Here is a 13,485-nt window from a genome sequence, read left to right on the forward strand (position 1 = left end):
TCGGGTCCGAACTAGCCCTAAATTGCAGCGATCGAGTGCTATGATAGAACGACAGAATTAAACCAGTCCTCGAGATGCCGTTACAACGCATTAATATTTGATCTCTTTGACTTGAAAGAAAAAATCCGCTCGGTTAATACGTAGAAAAAAGTATATCATAGGCTTTGATTTACCAGTTATAGGACTGTATACCTAGGTACTAGGTAGGTAACCCTTAAAGAGCCTCTGGGCCTTGGTACCTGTAGCTCTGAGACTCGGTACCCCATACATGTACCGTGCAAGCGCCAAAAACCACCAAAAAAAGTCTTTCCGCAAACTTGTGCATGTCACAACATCCTTGTCACGTGGATCCCCCATCCGTCTTGATGAACTCTCAGCCAGTTCACAAACCAGTCGGCATATTGATGACATGAGCTCAAACGGCTTGACGGTAGAGCATTTGGCTGCCGGCGCGAATAGACAGACTGCAGTTGCAGACTGGAGCCGGACGGGGCTGTTGGCCTATGGAGCAGATTGCAACATTGCTCTATGGCGGCCGGCTGTGAGTTTTTATATGCGCCATGACAATGGCAACTTATTGTTGGACATGGATTTCTGACTCGGTTTTGTTCTTTCATATTAGGCTGACCCTCCAAGAGGTGTATTTAAACTCTTGAACGGGCATAAAGAAACAGTCAAAGCTCTGGCATTCCTGCCCAAGCTTGAGAATGACCCCTCAAGTTATTTCATCAGCGGCTCAGATGACAAGACCATAGCGGTCTGGAAATCCTCTGACGGCAGACAAGACTTCAAGTTGCTTCAGACGGCATCTGAGCACACCGGGCCGGTAAACTGTGTTACCGCTCTACGAGTCACTGCCGAGCAGCCAAAATGGATAGTCGCAACTGGAGCGGCAGATGCAACGATCAGGATTTGGAGCTTTGAGAACGATCAGCTTGAGCTGATCCAAACTATCAATACGACACCAAAATATTTCCCTCTATGTCTTTCCCTCAGTGTTCTCGGCGCCGATGATGGCGCTTATATCCTTGCCTCGGCCGGCACAAAGGATGTCATCCAGATCTTGACAGCCGAGGCCAAGGCGGCCAAGGTTCAGTTCAATCTTCAGGCAACGCTCAGCGGCCACGAAGGCTGGCTTAGATCCCTGAGCTTCGCGAAGGAAACAAATAGCCCAGACAGCGATCTTCTTCTCGCGTCGGCCTCCCAGGATAAATACATCAGAATCTGGAGAGTGCACCAGGGCAAGGAGCTCCCTGCCCTCGCTGCTGAAGGCTCGGACCCCTCAAGCGGTGCTTTCATGCCAGGGAAATCTCCATCAAACAAAGCCCACTGGCTCAAAATTTCCGACAAGGACTTTTCTGTAACATTCGAGGCTCTGTTGCTGGGCCACGAGGATTGGATTTACAGCGCCAAGTGGCATTCCCAAGCTGATGGCAAGCTGCAGCTCTTGTCTGCTTCTGCAGATAACTCGCTGGCCATCTGGGAGGCTGACCCTGGCTCCGGCATCTGGGTCAGTATGGTGAGACTTGGAGAGATTAGCAGAGAGAAAGGTGCCACGACAGCAACAGGAAGCACTGGCGGCTTCTGGACCGGCCTTTGGTCTCCCAACGGAAAATCAGTAGCTTGTCTAGGTAGAACGGGCAGCTGGAGAAGGTGGGAATACGATGCCTCAGAAGACATGTGGAGGCCTCGCATTGCCATCTCTGGCCACACAAAGGCCGTTACCGGCATTTCGTGGTCCAAAGATGGCGGCTTTCTCCTCTCTACAAGCTCAGATCAGACAACCCGGCTTCATATGAAGTGGAAGAGCCACGGCACATGGCATGAAATGTCTCGCCCTCAAATCCACGGCTACGATCTGAACTGCATCGACTCGCTGGGTTCCTCGCAGTTCGTTTCCGGCGCTGATGAGAAGCTGATGAGAGTGTTCAGCGAGCCCAAGGCTGTTGCTACTATGCTTAATCGGCTGGGAGGCATCGACGGAGCAAACATTGCAGATATGCCTGATGCCGCCAATATGCCCGTGCTAGGTCTCTCCAACAAGGCAATCGACACTTTGGATGACGACCAGGAAATTCAGCCTATAGACGACCGTGATCGGGATGCTATAGACCCTGCATCCATCGTCAAGAAATCATATCTAGACATCGATCACCCACCATTCGAAGAAACCCTGTCTCGGCACACCCTCTGGCCCGAAATGGAGAAGCTCTACGGTCACGGCTACGAAATCTCCTGTCTTGCCGCCAGCCACGATGGCAAGCTCATTGCTAGTGCCTGCAAGGCCAGTTCTATCAACCACGCCGTCATTCGCATCTTCGAGACGGAGAAGTGGACGGAACTCAGACCTCCATTGGCAGCCCATTCTCTGACAGCCACCCGGCTCCGATTCTCTTCTGACGATAAGTATCTTCTGAGTGTTGGCCGTGATCGTCAATGGGCCATTTTTGAGAGAGGCGTTGGGGAAGATTCAGCCATTCAATACCAGCTACTACAGTCTAACGCCAAAGGCCACTCCCGAATGATCCTCGACGCCGCATGGGCTCCTTCTTCAGTGCCCCTGTTTGCCACAGCAGGCCGAGATAAGCAGGTCAGAGTCTGGTCGTTGTCGAAGCAAGGCGGCGAGGATGCCAAGCCCCAGTTTACGCAAGTGTCTTCGCTGGCTTCCGATGGGCCGGTCACATCGGTTGATTTCTTGACACAGCCCGTTGGAAACAAATATGTTCTCGCGGTTGGCACGGAGAGCGGGCGTGTGAGCCTATGTACAGTGGCTGAAGATGGCTCATCCATCTTGGAGCTGCCGACATCTCCTGAGTAAGTTCAATGCCTTTCTTTTCTTAAAATTCGATATATTCAATAATGGATCGTGGCCGGCTAATTCTCAATAGGTTGATTCTTCCCAAGACAGTACTTCAGCTCGCATGGCGGCCGGTAAGCAGGGATGAAAAGGAAGCCAGGTATGAGCTTGCCGTTGCTGGAGAGGATAGTTCGCTGAGGCTCTACGGGTTTGGAGAGGAGTATTTCAACGAGCGGAAGCAGTCATGAGCACTCAAAATTATGTATATCCCGGTCAAAATTGTATTGGACATTAACGTCTTTTCCATGTATTCAAAACTTCAAGAAAACTTTCATCGGTGCTTAACAAGAGAATAAAAGAAAAGAAAATTGTATTACTACCACATTAAACTCGTATTAGAGGCGTATTAATATATACTTATCATTAAGGCCATTAAAAGGCCGGCCATTCCATTACACTTCTTCGAAACCAATATACCCAACGCCAACAGAGAAAAAAAAAAAGGGTCACCACAGATAAAAACGGCCGCCAAAAGCCGGCTCCCCTTTGCTCGTCGCTCTCTATATTAAGCCAAGTGGTCTAATTTCGCCAGGCAGTAGATCGCACTCCTCTTTCTCTCTCCTCAGTCCTAATATTCGTGTCCGTAACTTCATAAACACCGTTCCGGTTCGAACGTCTCCCGATTTTCCTAATTGTCGGCTTGTTTACAGCTCCCTCACAACCGCCGCAGCGCCCTTGCTAGCTCCCAGCGCTCCGTCAAAGACATTTCTCGCAAACGCCGCAATATCAATCGTCTCGCCGTTGATGTAGTACCACGCGCGGCCGGCAAGAAGAGAGACGTGTTGCGGGAGGTATAGGGTTGCGGCGATGGAGGTCAGGCTGATGAGCAGGAAAAGGATCGAGTCTGGACAAAATTGCTTGTTAGCAGAAATGATTTTGGACGCAGTCTAGAGGTTGGTGATCTGCTGGCGGGATTGCCGGAGTCGCATCGTTCCACATCGTTGACCCAAAAGGGGGGATCGCGAGAAGAGAATTGAATCCATCAGGCCGGGAATTGGAGGTATTTGGGAAAGGAACGCCGGATAAGGAGGGGAAGAAAAGGAAGGGGGCGAAGACGTACAGAAAAAAAACTTCTCCATCGGCGTAAACATGTACATTCCGAATGTCACGTCGAATTGGAGCATCTTCTTCTCCATCATCTTCTTGAGACTCCAAGACGCCATTTTGGGCGATGACTTGATTTCTTGAGCGACGAAGTATTTCCAGGTGTTATTGTGTCGCAGGACGATAAGGGTCGTCTTTTTTATCTCAATCGACTCTTGCTTCTGGTTGTGTCTGTGGAAGAGTCTGCTCGACGGCGTTTGAGTGCTGGTTCTCGGTATAGCTGGTGCGGATGGAAAGAAGAGAAGAAAAAAAGGCGTAATCCGGAAACCGTAATTGGGATGTCGCTGGTGTTTCCGTCCCTTGGCCCGCCGAGTTAGCGGTGCTGGGCCGTTAGCCACTCAGCAAGCCTGGCGGATGTTCCCTAAGCCAGCACAGGACGCCGCTAAAAGCCTAGCCCGCCATGATGGGGCTAACCTGGTTGCAACATTGTGATCCGCAGCTTCAGAACTCAAATCCTCGACCGATGCCTTGCAGAGCTTTCCGTTATTGACAAAAAAAAAATGTCACGCTCCATTGGTTTTCTAACAACGCTTCCTCTCGTGCCATCGACCAGAGCCATTCCGAGATTCCACTCCTTCAGCACTCTCGGTGCTGCCCTCTTGAAAAACCTCCCGCCCCGTCCAAAACCTCCGCCAGACTCCGAAATCGAAGAATCCTACCTCAAAGGCAGCGGCCCCGGCGGCCAAAAGATTGTATGTACAAACGAACGGTGAATCATTCAATTCACACGCCCGTGGCAATGCCTTGAAGAAAGAGAAGAAGAAAATTTACACGAATATCTCTACTAGAACAAAACCAATTCCGCAGTACAGCTCAAGCACATCCCCACCGGCATCGTCGTCAAGTCCCAAGCCACTCGATCACGCAGCCAAAATCGCAAACTAGCTCGCGAGATATTGGCGCAGAAGGTAGATGAATTCATCAATGGCGACCAGAGCCGCTCAGCCATAGTCGGAGCGATAAAGAAGAAGAAAGCAGATAGTGCGGCCAAAAAGAGTCGACGAAAGTACAGGCGACTAGAAGAGGAGGAGGAAGTGGCCAACGCCGAAGTCGCCGCCACCCTTGAAGATAATCCGGACGAGATTGCCGAACAAAGTAGTGACACAAGTAAAGAGACAAGTAACAATCCCAGCAGTAATACTACTGTCACCAATAACAGCCAACCTGGGCAGGATTCCCAACATAGGCATTCATAATAACTACAGGCTAGAGCCCCTTCATTGGGCAACATAAAAATTAATGCCTTACCAAAACTTTGCCGTAAAAGGCCATACAACCAGGGTGCATTTAGCGTCAAATAGACTATTATTATCACAGTATTCCATTCAACATGTTCTCTCTAAGACCGGAAAGCAAATAAATATTTGTATCAACCTAAGCTTCTAACCCCTAGACCCGCGTTACGCATCCAGCCCAGCTGCCATACACAAGCCGTTGTATCCTCATCAGAGAAAAGCCAACGCCCATCTCCTTGACCCTGTCAAAAACTTTTCGTAAATATGAGACTCGATCGCAATACATGCGAGCCCATGGAGACACTGCATGATTTGTCGACTCCATGAGCTTGGCATGAGTAATTGGCGAAGGATGTGAGGTTTTGTCTTTGACCTCGCGTAGCTTCTGAACAGCTCCAGTTAGCAATTTGCAACTGGGAACGGATTTCCTTATTTTATTTTGTTTGGAGACAAGCTTACCTTAGAAGCACTTGCGGTGGACGATGGAGGGACCGCTCTCGTCGTACTCCTGCTTGGAGATCCACATCTGCTGGAAGGTTGACAGGGAAGCCAGAATGGAACCACCGATCCAGACGGAGTACTTTCGCTCGGGAGGAGCAATGATCTTGACCTTCATGGAAGAAGGAGCAAGAGCAGTGATCTCCTTCTGCATACGGTCGGAGAGACCGGGGTACATGGTGGTACCACCAGACTAGATTGGTAAATGCATCATTAGCACTGCTATTAGAGCCTATTTGTTGAATGCTCAATTCACTTACCATGACAATGTTGCCGTACAGGTCCTTTCGGACGTCGACATCGCACTTCATGATGGAGTTGAAAGTGGTGACGTGGATACCACCGCTCTCAAGACCAAGGACAGAAGGCTGGAACAGAGCCTCAGGAGCACGGAATCGCTCGTTGCCGATGGTGATGACCTGACCGTCGGGAAGCTCGTAGGACTTCTCCAAGCTGGAGCTCTGGGCAGCAGTCTGGATCTCCTGCTCAAAGTCGAGAGCGACGTAGCAGAGCTTCTCCTTGATATCACGAACGATTTCTCGCTCAGCGGTGGTGGAGAAAGTGTAACCACGCTCAGCCAGGATCTTCATCAGGTAGTCGGTAAGATCACGACCAGCCATGTCAACACGAGCAATGGCGTGAGGAAGAGCGAAACCCTCGTAGATGGGGACAACGTGGGTAACACCGTCACCGGAGTCAAGAACGATACCGGTGGTACGACCGGAGGCGTACAGGGACAGAACGGCCTGGATGGAGACGTAGAAAGCGGGAGCGTTGAAGGTCTCGAAGACAATCTGGGTCATCTTCTCACGGTTGGACTTGGGGTTGATAGGGGCCTCGGTGAGCAGGACGGGGTGCTCCTCGGGGGCAACACGCAGCTCATTGTAGAAGGTGTGGTGCCAGATCTTCTCCATGTCGTCCCAGTTGGTGACAACACCGTGCTCGATGGGGTATCTCAGGGTCAGGATACCACGCTTAGACTGAGCCTCATCACCAACATAGGAGTCCTTCTGACCCATACCAATCATGATACTGAAGGAGATTCGGTCAGATCCATGTTGCTCAAGATGCGACCGCCAAAAATCACGGCGGTCGACACGTGAGTGTTGATTATGATAACTTACCCATGGTGACGGGGTCTGCCGACAATAGAGGCTGTTTGGCGGCGTTAGCGATATGTCAACCGAAGCGTGCGGCGGTGGCGCGCAAACACCCAATAGCCCCAAAACGTATAGCTATGGCGGGCAGTTGCGTGGGAAAGGGAGCAGAAGTGGGGTACTCACGGAAAACAGCTCGGGGAGCGTCATCACCGGCGAAACCGGCCTTGCACATACCGGAACTGCATTGTTGTCAGCTTTTCAGAATCAAAAGAAGCGAAATCATTGTTGTGTGATGCAGTTGCAGATGCAAGTTGTCCTTCCTCCTGCGTAGCGTGGCTGGCAGGCAATGACCGTGCCTCCTGAGCCCGCAGAAGAAGAGGGACGAGGATATGATGTCGGTGAGACAATGGCGGGGGAGCTTACCCATTGTCGATAACGAGGGCAGCAACTTCTTCTGTAGTGCGGGAAATCCATATGTTAGCCAATATCCCGATGTTCACAAAGAGGCATCACGACGACTGCTCGATTGGCCTCGGCATCAGGAGGCTGGACGCGGTGTTGCGTGGCAGCAAGCTGCACGTACCTTCCATTGTGACTGATTAAAGGATGAAACTGGTGAAAAGGTAAATGAAGAAACCGAAGAGAGACAAAGAAAAGCTCGCGCGATTACAGGGCCTCGAGAGCTTTGAGAAAAGAGGATGAAGTGAGGAAATATTAAGGTGACACGCGGTCGAAAGCTGTCGATTGGGAGGTGCTGTAGAAGAAGTAGAGAGAAAGAAGTGGAGGGGGAAAGGAGGGAAGTATGTATCTCCGCTACCTCGATGGGCACCGAGTTGTGGGCGGGACAATTGCCTGGTGGGGCCAGCGTGTGGGAGGCGGCGAACAGGGCGAGACCGCTGAGGTACTTTGCGCGCCCGCCAAGCAGGGGAGGCAGCGCTGCCTGCCGCTTTAACTGATTGGCTCATGGCGGTGGCTGTGGCTGGTCCTTCGCATCAGCAGCGCTCGCCTCTATTGTGCTCCAGCTCCTTTAGGTCTCGTTTAGTTCTCGTTTTTCTCCTTAGGTCGCTACAGCAAGGCATCTATCAGTGGGGCTGCACCGCCGAGATCAACGCCATCGTCACCTTGCAAAAAAGCTCCATCCGCACGGTACGAGGCCATGCGCACGTCCACCGCCAGAGCAGTGTGTACTCCGTACGAGCTCGAGAATACATTAAATGGGCGCCTGATCGCAATCGCCGGGAGCGCCAGAGGCAATGGAATGACTAGGTAGTCGAGGCAGCCAGATTCTCAGTGCAAAAAAAGAGGCTTATCGTACGCGTCCCAGCACGCAACCCGCCAAGGCTGAGGCATCCATTCGAGGGCGAAATATGGTTGCCTTGTCTCTACAACTGTCTTTCCTGGACAACATTCGGTTTCAGCGGTATTACGGAGTGTAAACAGAGCTTCCCATCTGACGGGCGAGCCAGGCATGCGATGATGCTCAGAGAGGGGCACTTTTGTGAAGCTCTCCCAATTGATAGCCCCTCCTTCTCCTAAGCTCGATGACAGCCGATTATTAAGGGGGTACAATGTGTGGCTGGTAGTGACTGCGGACTTTAGCTGCTGACTACGTCGTACCAACTGCCTGGGAGAGACAAAAGATAGTGCTCTCTCTTCCTTGGTAACATGCCGAAGACTCCCTGATCTTCTCTGCGACCAGAGCCTCCTTCTCCTGACGGCCATCAATTTCCTGGCGCTCTGCGCAGGCCCCCTGCAACGAGATTCCAAACCTGAATCAAGTTTATTGCTGCTAGGCAGAGAGATTACAACATCTCACACTCTGAAAGGCAGCAGCATTCAAGTGAATCTTCGGATTAGGCATCTTGCATTCCAAATCCCCAGATTTATGCGCCCATCGAATGCGTATTACGCCAGTGTCTAAGCAAGGCGCACCAAAAGAAGCTGATGACGGTTTTTAGCCCCCTTTTCAATTTCCCCAGCCAAGCTCAATTGGCCGCGCCAACACATCGTTGAGGGGGGACACGACGACCTCTATTCGATCCTATTGTGGTTAGTGCCATGCCGCCCTAAGCTTACCAGTTGTTCTAGCAAGAATTCGATGTACTCGGACCATCACGTGAGAGATGTGGATAAGTCATCTTTGGATGATATAAACTGTGTAGGGTATCAGGCAGCGAAGCCGTTAGCTCCCTCTCTAGAGTGCTGGATCAAGATCTCCCGGAGATCCAAAGCTGCATGGTGCATAGCGCTGAAGTCGGCTTGGTTCAGAATGCAAGCCGGACGATGCGAGGCGAGGCGAGGCGAGACTATGGCAGCATTGAGACTGTCTTAGCTTCCACTCAACGCGTGGCTTTTAAATTAAGGCCACGCCATTCCCCCAGGTTAAACGTTTCTATATCCATCTGCCTGGAGACATGCCTACTAGAGATCCGGAAGCACACCTACCACTTACCTAGGTATGCATTACGACATTATCTCTAGTATCCAGCAGTATCACTCCCTTCACTTCTTGGGCATGAAACTCTGTTGGACCTGACACTACGTTACGTCATCTCCAAGATCCTGCCACTCCGACGCCAAGAAGAAGGGTAGTATATAGGATACCTGTAGAACCAACTGGGCTCCAACAGTAGTACTACAAACTTCATTCTAAATTAAGTATCAATTTGAGTAAGCATGGTTGCATGTGCGGTTATGATGGTCAGATTACAGGTTGAGGTAGTACTCATATACGGCTTTCGGAGTGCAAAGCCACCATCTGGGGTTTGAGATGAACAAGTGGGGTAGCATTTTGTTCCCTGCCTCTGGAGATTCTGTGCTGCAAATTGCCAGGCCAACAAACAAGTGTCCGGCTCGAAATGCAACTTAGTAGCATTGTAGAAAACGTCGTCTCGAGATCACCCATCACATTCAGAAACAGTTTGATTAACAAAAGCTGATGGTCAAGCCCTGTATTTAACTAGATCAAACCCTTGCAAGGCTGTAAGGGAGACTTCTATGAAGCTAACCTCTTTCAGACTAGAGTGTTCTTGAAGTTTCCAGAAGCCGCATGGCGGAAAAACTTGAGATTTGGCGAACTTCAGTATAGAAGCTGGCCAGGCTGCTGAATATCCGATCCTTTCATCCTCTTCATTACACAGATACCCACACATATCTCGCTAAACCACTACACAATTTACCATGGGTGACAAGCGACTCAACGACCTCCTGCGATGGAGCATCGAGAACACCAAAGACGGCGAAAATGGCCCCTCCACTGAACCCAATCCCCAGGCACCGCCGCCAACCAACCTCACCCCGGAGCTCATGGCCGCTCTCATGGGAGGGCCCTCCGATGCCGACCTCATGAAGGGCTCCATGGAGATCATCGGCGACCCCGAGGTTACCCTGGAGAACAAGCTCATTGCCTTTGACAACTTCGAGCAGCTCATTGAGAACCTCGACAACGCCAACAATATTGCCAACCTTGACCTGTGGACCCCGCTGCTCGGGCACCTGGACAGCACGGAGAGCGAGCTGCGCAAGATGGCAGCTTGGTGCGTCGGCACTGCTGTTCAGAACAACGAGCGCACTCAAGAGCGCCTGCTAGCGATTGGCGGCGTTACCCCACTGATAGAGATGGCGCTGAAGGAGGATGAGGCTGAAGACGTCAGGCGCAAGGCAATCTATGCGCTGAGCTCTGCAGTTAGAAATTACCAGCCTTCCATGGATCACTGCACGGACGAACTGAATAAGCGAGGATTTACTGCAGCCAAGACAGACGCTGCTGATATGGAAGCCGTTGATGTGGTTATCCACGGCCTCAGGGAAAAGGTTAAGGCTACCGCCAATGGGGCTTCGGCGTAAAATTTTGACATGTTACATGGCTTTGAAAGGAAAAGGAGATAAAGAAAAAAGGACATTGGGCGGAGTTGAGGCGTTCTGCAAATCTTGGATGAGTCAAGCAATAGGGACTCACGGATAGAGGTATCCTACAATATTCATACATTGTATCTAACGACCATGGCTTTTACGATACACGTGTTATACATTTTATATATCCCCCGCCAATTTTATTTAATCCGTTCTCCGAGGTCGCCGACGTGATGTTCATCAATGCGTAATCTTTCCGTAGAAAGGGAATCCTAATGCTTCCATGAGCAGCCTGCCTTGCCTATCGGAGGTAGCAGTGGTGTGAATGAAAATATCGCAACCAGGCATCAGCTTAGGAGGATACATCTATTGCCAAAAAATGTTAGTAACGAGAGCTCGTGATCAAGGACATTGTGCCAGCATCCCACTTACATCGTAGTTGAACTCAATCTCGGGGAAATACGACATCCAGGCAGGCTTCATGCCAAAAGCAATGTTACCCGCATCGTCGCCGCTGGAAGCCTTGATGCCAGGCCAATCCTTGATCTTGGGCAGAACCAGCGTCACCAGCTTGTCGACGAAGTCGTACGCCGCACCGCCGCGCAGAGTGGTCTTAGCGCCGGCCTTTGATCCCTTTCGGACACCCCAATGGATGACGTTGTGCTTCACGGTCGTGACCTCGGGAAACTGGCCGCTGATGGCCTGGACAACGGCTCGAGCCACATGAAGGTACTCCTTGTTGTCCGCGGCCAGAGGAGCATATGAGTTGATAGTGACAGCCTCAATCTCAGGAATGTTGCGCCAGGAGATATCTCGCTCCAATATTCCAAGTCTTGACGAGCCTCCACCTCTTGGTCCTCTGCTTGGTCGGTTCTTATGGTATGGAGAAGATCCGTCCCATTGGCGCAAAACTCCCTTTTTCGATTCGACTGGTACTGTCCCAGGAGGGGTATGGTTGTATGTGAGGGTCAGAAGGTCGGGCGCAATCGTGCTATCATATGTGTGCTTCAAGCGAGGGAAGCTGAAAGGTCCGGGAACGAAATCACGAGCAGTCGGATCGGACGAGGGTGGCGCCTGGACTGGGTGCAGAGGGCCTCGATTATATTTGGGAGGATGATATTGGTATCTATGATTCACTATTAGCAAAGCTTTGCGGCATGGGCCTGCGAAAGCAGCACGCACCGGTTACCAGGGAGTCTTCTCTCTGTTTTGCCTTGCTGCTGTGACTCTTCAAAAGCTTGAAGAACATCCTTGCTGGGCTGCGGCGTCGAAAATGAGGATGTTGACTCGATATCAGCGATGCTGTCTGATTTCACAGTCGCATTCTGTGTCGCTCGGGTCGAGGCAAATCCTCTTGCGCATAGCGGAGCGGATTGATGAAATGGCAATTTGTGCCTCAAGGCTCTCGCCAGGCGAACGCCTTCTCGGGAAGCCGCCATTGTCAAGCCCAAAGCAAAGGGTTCAATGCCTCGTCGTAGGAAGTTCTCCGATCTGCCCACCACTTACTTCGAGGCAACGGGAATTTTCCAATTCCTAACCTCTGCTGGACACTAGCCACAGGCTAATCCTGCCAGGGTTGGCGCCACACTGCGGCCGCACATCTCGGAAGATGTGTGGCGGTGCAGAAGCACCTCGGCCCGCACTCCGAAACAAACGAGATCTCGGCGCCGATGCACAGGCGGGTTCACAGAAGAGAGGTCACAGATCCGACCAGGAGCAGTTAAGGTTGATTAATTTTGCTAGGATATAAGCCACTTTACAATACCTCGTAAAATATGAAGCGAGCTGGCCTCCTACCGAAAGCCATGCAATGAGAATAGCTAAATTGCATGGAAGTGCAGAGGTGCCGGCGTGTAAGTCACAATTGCAGCTCGTTCCCTATCTCGTGAGCTCTGTCTAGTAAATATTAATAGTTTACCTTAAAGCACAAAATTTGGGATCAACGAAGGCTTAGTAGATTGTTGATAGATTGTTGATAATAATATTTACTTTAAGAGATGTGCATGTTTCCATCTATTTGGGTAGCCCCTCCAGAGTCGATTAGACCTAAGCCACCACCTTACTTTAGCTACTGCTATTTTTGCAGATCCGATGGCTTTTCGTCACGCCATAAGGATAGAAAAAGCCGCTGATGCTTAATTTAGCACAACAGAAGCTGCGTCCGCTCGGTAGATGAAAATGGCAAATACCTGGAAGTACTTCAAAATAACTTCGCAACGTTCCTCCATCCGGCACGCCTCCGGGGCTTAACGCCTGGTGTTGGTAGCACAGATAGAAATGACGTTGTTCACCCTCCAATAATCTCCTCCCAGAGCACAGTGAGTTTGGTACAGGCTCGTGACGGGCGTTAGCTAGACCAGAGTACGAAAAAGATCCGCTACCATTGTTAGCAAATAATACTATAGCGAAACGTCCTAACACATATGTGACCCATAAGCTCGGGTCCTCATCCGTCACGCTCCCCGCCTGTTCCGCCCAAGACTGAAGAGAGATTTTGCCTTGACTCTATGTCGGTAACATGACTGCGAGGAGTGGGGGTTAGCAAGTCGCTTAGATATGAGGAAATACGGTCGAAGGGGCCAGAAATCGCCTGTCTTGAGCACTTGCCATAGAATTACGTATGGCATTCGTACGCAGGCCACGAGGCCGCAGATAAAGTCAGTTATTCTAGGCACGAGAACCGCAGGATGACAGAAGGCCGCCTTAGCACCGCGCAAGGACTGGTATAGCTACATAGCAGACAGCTCGGGCCTTTGTTAGATTCCCAACGCAGGCCAAGGCAGCCGCATTCGCGGGCCCGGCCCTGAGGCGAAGCCCGATGGCAATGCCCGCCGTGTAG

General features: G+C 51.0%; 6 protein-coding genes across 7 annotated transcripts; 3 read left to right on the forward strand and 3 right to left on the reverse strand.

Annotated features, from left to right (window-relative positions):
• The first annotated feature begins 336 nt into the window (after positions 1-336).
• On the forward strand, positions 337-3,239 carry TrAFT101_008839 (uncharacterized protein). Its single transcript, XM_024899924.2, has 3 exons — positions 337-541; positions 623-2,814; positions 2,889-3,239. Exons 1-3 carry the CDS (start codon positions 410-412, stop codon positions 3,043-3,045), a joined length of 2,481 nt encoding a protein of 826 aa, XP_024761739.1. The 5' UTR covers positions 337-409; the 3' UTR covers positions 3,046-3,239.
• On the reverse strand, positions 3,174-4,199 carry TrAFT101_008840 (uncharacterized protein). The gene is made up of 2 exons (XM_024899917.2): positions 3,918-4,199; positions 3,174-3,701 (listed from the first exon to the last, which is right to left on the reverse strand). Exons 1-2 carry the CDS (start codon positions 4,018-4,020, stop codon positions 3,502-3,504), a joined length of 303 nt encoding a protein of 100 aa, XP_024761738.1. The 5' UTR covers positions 4,021-4,199; the 3' UTR covers positions 3,174-3,501.
• A 203-nt stretch (positions 4,200-4,402) lies between these two features.
• TrAFT101_008841 (uncharacterized protein) lies at positions 4,403-5,301 on the forward strand. Its single transcript, XM_066128449.1, has 2 exons — positions 4,403-4,653; positions 4,750-5,301. The coding sequence occupies exons 1-2, from the start codon at positions 4,462-4,464 to the stop codon at positions 5,155-5,157; spliced, it is 600 nt and encodes a 199-aa protein (XP_065984567.1). The 5' UTR covers positions 4,403-4,461; the 3' UTR covers positions 5,158-5,301.
• TrAFT101_008842 (uncharacterized protein) lies at positions 5,246-7,679 on the reverse strand. Of its 2 annotated transcripts, none has more exons than XM_066128450.1 (7): positions 7,378-7,679; positions 7,218-7,248; positions 6,978-7,033; positions 6,819-6,849; positions 5,955-6,726; positions 5,656-5,887; positions 5,246-5,578 (listed from the first exon to the last, which is right to left on the reverse strand). In XM_066128450.1, the coding sequence occupies exons 1-6, from the start codon at positions 7,382-7,384 to the stop codon at positions 5,657-5,659; spliced, it is 1,128 nt and encodes a 375-aa protein (XP_065984568.1). In that variant the 5' UTR covers positions 7,385-7,679; the 3' UTR covers positions 5,246-5,578; position 5,656. The 2 variants fall into 2 exon arrangements, with proteins under 2 accessions (XP_065984568.1, XP_024761736.1); XM_024902444.2 differs by having other exon boundaries at positions 5,246-5,581; positions 7,378-7,626.
• A 2,163-nt stretch (positions 7,680-9,842) lies between these two features.
• On the forward strand, positions 9,843-10,844 carry FES1 (hsp70 nucleotide exchange factor fes1). The gene has a single exon (XM_024907905.2). The coding sequence runs from the start codon at positions 9,975-9,977 to the stop codon at positions 10,638-10,640; it is 666 nt and encodes a 221-aa protein (XP_024761735.1). The 5' UTR covers positions 9,843-9,974; the 3' UTR covers positions 10,641-10,844.
• On the reverse strand, positions 10,766-12,135 carry TrAFT101_008844 (mitochondrial 54S ribosomal protein uL5m). Its single transcript, XM_024902443.2, has 3 exons — positions 11,829-12,135; positions 11,079-11,772; positions 10,766-11,012 (listed from the first exon to the last, which is right to left on the reverse strand). Exons 1-3 carry the CDS (start codon positions 12,083-12,085, stop codon positions 10,887-10,889), a joined length of 1,077 nt encoding a protein of 358 aa, XP_024761734.1. The 5' UTR covers positions 12,086-12,135; the 3' UTR covers positions 10,766-10,886.
• Positions 12,136-13,485: the final 1,350 nt, after the last annotated feature.

Source organism: Trichoderma asperellum, chromosome 5 (assembly GCF_020647865.1).
Source record: "Trichoderma asperellum chromosome 5, complete sequence".
Taxonomy (NCBI): domain Eukaryota; kingdom Fungi; phylum Ascomycota; class Sordariomycetes; order Hypocreales; family Hypocreaceae; genus Trichoderma; species Trichoderma asperellum.

Bases quoted from the DNA above. Each gene is read 5' to 3' on its own strand.
- TrAFT101_008839 (XM_024899924.2), top strand. From the start codon at position 410: ATGAGCTCAAACGGCTTGACGGTAGAGCATTTGGCTGCCGGCGCGAAT. The intron at 542-622 runs GTGAGTTTTTAT...CTTTCATATTAG, and splicing joins TTGCTCTATGGCGGCCGGCT to GCTGACCCTCCAAGAGGTGT. The intron at 2,815-2,888 runs GTAAGTTCAATG...AATTCTCAATAG, and splicing joins GAGCTGCCGACATCTCCTGA to GTTGATTCTTCCCAAGACAG.
- TrAFT101_008840 (XM_024899917.2), bottom strand. From the start codon at position 4,020: ATGGCGTCTTGGAGTCTCAAGAAGATGATGGAGAAGAAGATGCTCCAA. The intron at 3,702-3,917 runs GTACGTCTTCGC...AATTTTGTCCAG, and splicing joins GATGGAGAAGTTTTTTTTCT to ACTCGATCCTTTTCCTGCTC.
- TrAFT101_008841 (XM_066128449.1), top strand. From the start codon at position 4,462: ATGTCACGCTCCATTGGTTTTCTAACAACGCTTCCTCTCGTGCCATCG. The intron at 4,654-4,749 runs GTATGTACAAAC...TATCTCTACTAG, and splicing joins GCCCCGGCGGCCAAAAGATT to AACAAAACCAATTCCGCAGT.
- TrAFT101_008842 (XM_066128450.1), bottom strand. The intron at 7,034-7,217 runs GTAAGCTCCCCC...ACAACAATGCAG, and splicing joins GCCCTCGTTATCGACAATGG to TTCCGGTATGTGCAAGGCCG. The intron at 5,888-5,954 runs GTAAGTGAATTG...TTACCAATCTAG, and splicing joins TGTACGGCAACATTGTCATG to TCTGGTGGTACCACCATGTA.
- FES1 (XM_024907905.2), top strand. From the start codon at position 9,975: ATGGGTGACAAGCGACTCAACGACCTCCTGCGATGGAGCATCGAGAAC.
- TrAFT101_008844 (XM_024902443.2), bottom strand. From the start codon at position 12,085: ATGGCGGCTTCCCGAGAAGGCGTTCGCCTGGCGAGAGCCTTGAGGCAC. The intron at 11,773-11,828 runs GTGCGTGCTGCT...AGTGAATCATAG, and splicing joins AGAAGACTCCCTGGTAACCG to ATACCAATATCATCCTCCCA. The intron at 11,013-11,078 runs GTAAGTGGGATG...TTTTGGCAATAG, and splicing joins AGATTGAGTTCAACTACGAT to ATGTATCCTCCTAAGCTGAT.